This window comes from Sinocyclocheilus grahami, unplaced genomic scaffold (genome assembly GCF_001515645.1).
Source record: "Sinocyclocheilus grahami isolate Dianchi unplaced genomic scaffold, SAMN03320097.WGS_v1.1 scaffold136.1, whole genome shotgun sequence".
In the NCBI taxonomy this organism is placed as follows: Eukaryota; Metazoa; Chordata; class Actinopteri; order Cypriniformes; family Cyprinidae; genus Sinocyclocheilus; species Sinocyclocheilus grahami.
This window is the reverse complement of record NW_015505315.1, coordinates 159,114-166,653: the sequence shown is the minus strand read 5'-3', so window position 1 is coordinate 166,653 and position 7,540 is coordinate 159,114. Positions and strand designations below refer to the sequence as shown.

The 7,540-nt window shown below is 38.4% G+C and overlaps 1 protein-coding gene across 1 annotated transcript in view; it reads right to left on the bottom strand.

Annotated features, from left to right (window-relative positions):
• The window catches only part of LOC107591038 (TBC1 domain family member 14-like), a gene marked incomplete at its 3' end in the record, with an annotated part of 18,376 nt that overhangs the window by 2,906 nt on the left and 7,930 nt on the right, over positions 1-7,540 (bottom strand). Inside the window, exons 3-10 of the mRNA XM_016280043.1 lie at positions 6,661-7,360; positions 5,513-5,639; positions 1,817-1,932; positions 1,526-1,608; positions 1,238-1,355; positions 595-811; positions 209-318; positions 3-115 (exon numbers count right to left, since the gene is read on the bottom strand). Of these exons, the coding sequence (XP_016135529.1) occupies positions 3-115; positions 209-318; positions 595-811; positions 1,238-1,355; positions 1,526-1,608; positions 1,817-1,932; positions 5,513-5,639; positions 6,661-7,360 (1,584 nt within the window). The remainder of the gene's footprint in view (positions 1-2; positions 116-208; positions 319-594; positions 812-1,237; positions 1,356-1,525; positions 1,609-1,816; positions 1,933-5,512; positions 5,640-6,660; positions 7,361-7,540) is intronic.

Here is a 7,540-nt window from a genome sequence, read left to right as displayed (position 1 = left end):
ACGCAGAATCCCCAGTGCTGTGCGGAAGAGAAATTCCTCGCCATCACGACAGAACACGTCCCACACTCGGCATGCAATGTCCAGTGGGAGTGATTTACTGTACAAGGTGAAGATCCTACACAGACAAAAGCAGATCTATGATCAATACATCTGTACCTCAAAACACAGGGGCACATTTCTGACAGAAGAAACAAAGTAACTCACTTACCAGTCAATTAAATAAATATCAGAGGACAGGTTGTTATTTTTAAAATGTGCAAAAAGCTTTGGTAGATTTTCTTCAAAGAACACTTCAAATGCTGCAAAGTATGTCAACATCTAAAAAAGAAAAAAAAAAAGATAAGAGCATCAGAATAGTCTTGACTAATGACTATTTTCTTATTGACCGCACAACTTAAAAGACTTCAAGACTGCTCATTGTTGAGCCCTTTGGAGGTGTCGCGGGCCTATCAATGAAATACAGAGAAAGGAGGGTGCCCACCTGATGACCCCAATGAAGTGATTACCCCTACTCTCCACTCAAGATGTCAACAAAGTGCGGATTATTCTATCAAGTCCTACACGCTCAACTTTACCAATAAAACATGACATTACATTTTTTGTTTTTGTCATTAAAATTATGTCCGAAGTAATCTTTTCCTGTATGTGCTTATCCAGTATGTGTGAGGTGTGTGTGATAAAGCACACATAAAACCCATTCATACCATCTGTGATGTTTAGTTCATTGCCTATCGCTAGACTCCAGACTTTGCCCCTCACACTGGGTGGCAGACCCTGCCACCATAAATCCCTCACCCGCTTAGATGAACACCTGGAATTGTGAAGAGAAGGACCGAGTGAAGCAAGTCATAATTTTTATATATTTGCGTTTATATATTTTTTTCTCTAAGCATATTTTAATTGTTACATTGTTTATTTCCTTTTTGGACTTTCAGCCACCTTTAGGTTTTATTCACAGGGATAGCAGAGAGATCATTGGACATAAGGATAAGAGCTGTATCTGATTTAAACACACATTGCTCACATGAGCGCCTAAGCTCAACATGTTAGTACACATGCACTAAATTCTAGTCCATGTCTCTCACTAGTTGGTCAGTACACCTCTTGCCAAATATTACTCTCCTTGGAATGTTTTTGGCTCTTCTTTGATCTATTGTCTGTTATTTAATTATATGGAATGTCAAGAATATTTGATTGTGTGATATATTGTGTCAATGATTTTTGTGTGCAGACTCACATGCTTTGCCAGTTGGGTAATATCTCCTGACTCCAGGTGAGAGCAGCATTGCCGATGCGTTCCTCTAGTTTACACCTGTCCTCTAGTTGTTTTTTCCGTTTCTGGGCCTCTTTCAGCTCTGCACAGAAACACACACACACACACACACACACACACGTAGTGAGAGAGAAGGAATGGAAGTCAAATGGAAATGTTTCAACAGGATTCAATTTAACTTTTGCAACAGCGTCCTCTACAGCACAAAATTGGACACACAGGCACAAACAAATGTGTGGAAAAAAAAGTCACCTCTCTTCTTGGCCTGAGCTACCATCTCCTCATATTCTTGTCTGTGTTTCTGGGCTTCTTCCTCAGATTTTGCAGGAAGATTTCTACACACAGATACATAATGACTGTCAACAGATACATTACTATCCGTGAGAGAAAACATTCTAAAACACTTTACATTTATAACTCCTTTATTATTCATTATCTACTGTGCTGCATGGTATAACATTGCATGCAAGATGGAATTTTTTGTTCTAGGACAATACAGGAATGAGAGGTTTCAGGACAGGAGGAGACATACAAAACACGTACGCTGGACGGTTCTCCAGTATAAGGGCTGTGGTTGAAAGTGGCTCAAAGTCCAGGTTCCTTCTTACATTCTTATTGGGAGATATGGAACTGCTTGACTGTCCACTCCTTTCATATTCCTTCAAAAAAATAATAAAATAAATAAATACTAATAATTTACAATAAATATATACACATTTTATGAATCATCTATAAAATAATGAAAATATAATAAAGCAAACATATAAATAATCTTATGATAAAAAAAAACACCTGTTGACACATTTCAATCATGAGACGCAAAAGCCAACACTGTATATAGTCCAAAGAATTACAACAAATGATACACTTTCAAACAGTTCAAGGCCAGCTGGGCGAAAAAAATTAAACAAAAAAACAGGTAATTCGCAACAACAAAAAATTTTTAAAGAGATTTTTACAATTGTAATTTATTCCATTTAACTCTGATTAATGTAATAGTTTTGTAATATTTTAATGAAATCTGCTTAAAAGAAAAACAATACAACATATACTACAATTACACTTTACAATTAAAATTGTTAAATAATTTTTTCCCCATATTGTACTGATGATTTTGGATTATGGCAATGAGGCTTAATCCTCAAGAAAATGATAAATAATACATTTCAATGTTTTAGACATAAGAACTTCGTGGAACTAATGCTTTCACAAGTTTTTAACATCCAGGGTTTTTGCCACACAATACTTTTCACAACCTGCACAAGTGGAAGCAGAAGTTCTCAAACAAGCAGGAACCGTGAAAAATAACACTCTTTGCAAACACAATGGGTCACAAATGGAATAAGAACAACTTGCTACTGTTACAGCATTTGAGTTTCTTTACAAAGTCTCATGTCACACACTGTACACCCCGAATAGTAATTCTGAAGTAAATCTGTGTATCTGAACAAAACGAAGATAAAGAAATACGTTTTGTTTTATTTATGCAGTCAGAAAGCACACACTATCGCTCATGAGTGAATATAAATATTTAATTTGCCCCGGCACTGCACTCTCTCAGAGACTATAGACAAAATGACCTACATTCCAACTATGAGCCAAATGTGTATAAGAAAAGGACATTAAGTAAGATTAGACGGGAAACTCCTGATTGGTTTTAAGAGTGAAAGGGGGACAGCAAACCAAACAAACAGGACAACAATATAGTCTAATTCACCAACACACGCAAATGTGCTTACACATGAACACCATGTACAAGTCATTTCCTCCATTCAAATGCTCTTTTTTCCTCTTCCTTCTCAGTCTCCTCACCTTTTCTTTTTCATCAGACAGAGAATAAGGAACGAAAAAGAAAAAATAATAAGACATGAACTCACCATGAACGCTGCGGTGCTGTTGAGACATTCAGAATCCAGCGTTTCAGACACTACACTCTACACCATTGCTGTATTTCCACAGCTACAAGCTTAAATGCCTTGTAGACCGAAAGGCAAGGCACAGCGGCAGAAGACCGCAAGGAATATGGGACACACCCTGAGAAACAGTAGCATGATTCTACTGTGCTCCTGCTCCTCTGCAGTTATTGCTGTCTCACTCCTGCTAAGTTACTTGACACCGTTTTTCCTTGCCCTCTTTCCCTCTATTATTTCACTCTAACAAACACACACCCAACTGGGAGGCCCTACATCAGAGGGATGCAGAGGATCAGCCCTTGTCCCGTGCACCTGCTGTGTCCATATACATAATGCAAATGTTACTCGTCATCATCACAGTGCTGAGAGAGGATCCATGATTTACAGGCATACTAATTGATTCCAGCTATTAGGAGCACAAGGCTCTCAGCACTGCAGTCTCATGTGATCAGTGCACTCTGTGCTCCGCTGTGCATGTCTGAGTCATGTACAAAGATGATAAATAATCTGCTTTATGTGGCCTGTGTGTCATCAGTTCTCATGAGCTTCCACTGATTCAAATAAAATATAACAAGGAACATTCTAACCACTTTAGTCTCTTGAGACTTTACAATTAAAACAAGTACATTTGCTTGTTTTAGTTGTAAAGTTTTAAGGGACTACAAACAGGTAGAATATTGCAATATTTAAAATCAAAAGCACTGATGCAGGAAAGAAGTGCATAATATTAAAGTGACCCTATTATGTCTTTTCGAATGTTACCATTCATGCAGTGTGTCATGTAGCTGTATGTGAACAAACTATCTGCAAAGTTGTGAAGACGATAAGTTGTCTATATATTTAAAAAAAAAAAAAAGTCGGCTCGCAATCGCCTAAACGAGTCGTCAGGAATTCGAATCTTATTCTGTTACGGCTCTACGTCATGAAGACATTTGCATAATGTCCGCCCACTTGTTAACACTTGACACTTACCACTGAGAAACGTCCTGCTCCAGTCGTGCTTGCGAATCAGTCTCTTGTCAATCAGCCACTTCAACAGTTTCATCATCAGACTCCGGCTCAAATTGGTAAGGTACAATCGATACCATCTTTTCTATGTATTGACAAGTCTCCAGGGCTGTCGTTCTGTCATGGCAATGGGCGTTTCGTTTCCGACATGCGCTGTACGCAGTAGACCAATCCAGAGCCAATCTCTCTACGGCTCTGGACCAATCACAAAGGACTGCGGCATCTGACCAATCACAGCAGTGAGGGCTCACGGAAAGGAGGGGTTTAGAGAGACAGATTCTTCGAACTGCTTCGCACGAGTCGTTTACAAATCATTTAGAAATGAGGTCAAATTAAATCTATTTTTTGAGAAAACTAACATGTTTTTTGACCTTGCATGCATGTAAACCTGTTTTAGGAGACTCAGAAAACAATATTAGCAATCTTAGAAATGGCATAATAGGGGCACTTTAAGCTAATCTTAACTCATCTCTTCCTATAAGCCACTGCTACAGAGCCTAAATAAACCAGCAGCTCTAAACCGGTCACCCAATACCCCAATCTTCCATTACAGCTGCAGAGAACAAAAGCAAGAGATAAAGGCAGGAGTTGGATGTGGATGAAATCTAGATGGACATGGGGAGGCTGAATCAGGGGGTTCAAATTACCTAAAGCAAACAACAGGCCTGTACACAGGAAACAAAGCCCCATTCACAACAATATCATAACTCTGCATTCGATTGATTCATGCATGTAACATGTAAATGTAATGTAAATGTTTCACTGTTAAAATCATTTCTTCCAGCTGAGAATTTTTTTTCAAGCGGTCATGGGAGGAAAGTGTTACCCAGCATATTTCTGACATCAAAGAGACACATGACAAATAAAAACAATGTGTTCTTAAATTGGCTCAAAGTACCAAGCAAGTTTGATATCCTCAGACTGGACATCATACACTACACTCTGCCAAATCTGTCAACTCCGACTGTCCAAAATCTGCAGACTGGCTAAAATCTGGCTCGGACTTCAAACTTCAAACCAGACAGCAAATTAAGACAAAATCCTGGACTAACATTTTGTAGTGTATCTCAGTCTTTAGTTTAAAAGCAGCACATCACAGGACTTGCTTTGTTAAAGAGGATCTGACATCACATTTATGTGGCTTAAACATTCGAATAGGTAGGGCAATACTCAATGTACATCATAAAAATACACTGAATACAGAAACTATTTTCACAATTTCGGTGCAACCCTACTACATGAAAAGCGCTCAAAAATCAGGTACATTGCATTTTGACTTCTTGTAAGATCTTGTATGAGTGCAGGTGTGTGAACGTACCTTTTGTATTTTCCTGGAGTCTTTGATTGAAAGTTCTTTATGTGGAACTTTACCAAACAGCTTCCAGCCAGGCTCTCTCTGTTCTTCCTGTGCACCCGTATCCTTCATCCTCTTAGCAAAAAGACTCCTTACAAATAAAGAAAAGAAATAAAAGGACCGAGTTAATAGAGAGCCACATCTACGGATAATTACCTTCTCAAATTTTTTTTAAAATACCTATGTCGTCACTATTTTTAAGCAACGTGAATTCCACAAATGTGAATTTCACTAAATACACAGACCAAAGAGAGAAACTGAAAAGAATACTGCACTATAGTAGAGACTAGAGAGTGAGGCACAAGGGGGGGAAAATAACATTTGAGCTGTTTTAAAGGATCGAGAAAAGCTTCAAGAAAGTCCATGTTGCAGAGATAAAAAGGGCAGGCAATTTGGAGACACGGCCACGCTATTCAGAGGCTTCTCAACATTTTTGACCTACAAGCCATTTTTTTTATATTCCACAATGCTTGTGAAACAAATACATGAGTGCTTCAGTAGCACTGAAACTGATATGGTTGATGATGGTAATATGCAAAATCATGGGGCCAAAAGCTGAAGTATATCAGTGTTATATCAAGTACTGCATATCATAGCTGAATTGGGGCCTGCAAGAAACTGTTTATTTTAAATGGACAATTTATATTAGAAAGAAAAATGTGAAAATATTAAATCACTTGTGATGAGAAACACCAGCATACCCTATAATCAGAAATTGAGATTACAATTGAAACATTGCAAATGTAGGTTGTTATACTAAAAAGACAAAACAACAACAACAAAAATCACAGAAATAATATTTTTAGGATGCTACCCCAATACAAAAACCTATATATAAAAATGTATATTTTATTAAAAAAAGATAAAGAAATATCTTCAGAAATATTCAGAATTCCAGCAGAAACAATAGAGAAAAAGGGTACACAAGAAAATTGCACACATGAAAAGTATAATGAAACTAAAAAATTAAAGGAACAAAAACAATTAGAAAAATCTACATTAGAAAAAGTTTAAAACTTTTGGTGAAGCTCACACAATCATACGCATAATAATACTACACAAATCATTAGTTTCTTGGTGTGAATTTAACAACATTACAAATGCTACGATACCTGTGGAAGAAGCTGGCGAGTGGACCCAGTCTCTTGGGTCTAGCCTCATGTGGTGTAGAGACCCCCACAGGATGCCTTTGAGGGCTGCTGACCTTGCCGTGTAAGTCGGTAGGAGATGAGAGTGAATTGTCAGAATGGTGCAAGACATCTTCATTCTCAAATGTAACAACAGCACTGGACTCGGATGTAACCATAAAGTCTAGGAAGTCCTCATTACTGACAGACAATGTGGCAGAAAACTCAGTACTTAAACTTGAAACACTGCACATTGAAACATCATCACTGCGGTTCAAAGTACCCTTGCCTGCCGCACTGGAGAGCCCGCCGGCAGCATAAGGACGTACCAAATCAAAGTCACAACATGGGAAGGTGGAAGACTTGAGTATGGAGCTATCTGAAATATCCAAGTTTAGTGTTGCTGGACTATCATCATGTGGAGGTGGAACCACCAGCTCAGCAGTGGTGACTCGAGCATGAATGTGCTCAAGGGAGGGGATTCCAGAGTCCTGAGAGGCCAAGCTGCTGCGATCCTCATCACATGTGCCATTAAAGGGAGTGAATGATTTGCAGTCGAGGGAGACATGTGGCAGCTGAGAGTCTGAAGGCATGTGATGGTTGACATGGTTTTGGGTGAGAGGCTTTGAGGCAATCTGCAAACACTGGTTGTGTGAAGAGTTGCTGAACGATGAGACCTGGAAATCTAGAAAGGCAAATAACAAAAGAAGATCAGTCCTTATAAGGAAAAGTCTTATGGCTGTTTTGTCTCCTTTTAGAAAATAAACAGACATTTTTCTGAACCAACAAATGTCATTTCCACCATGTCAGATTACATACAGATTTTCATAGCATTCTGTGGTGGAAATGACAATGATGGAAATTA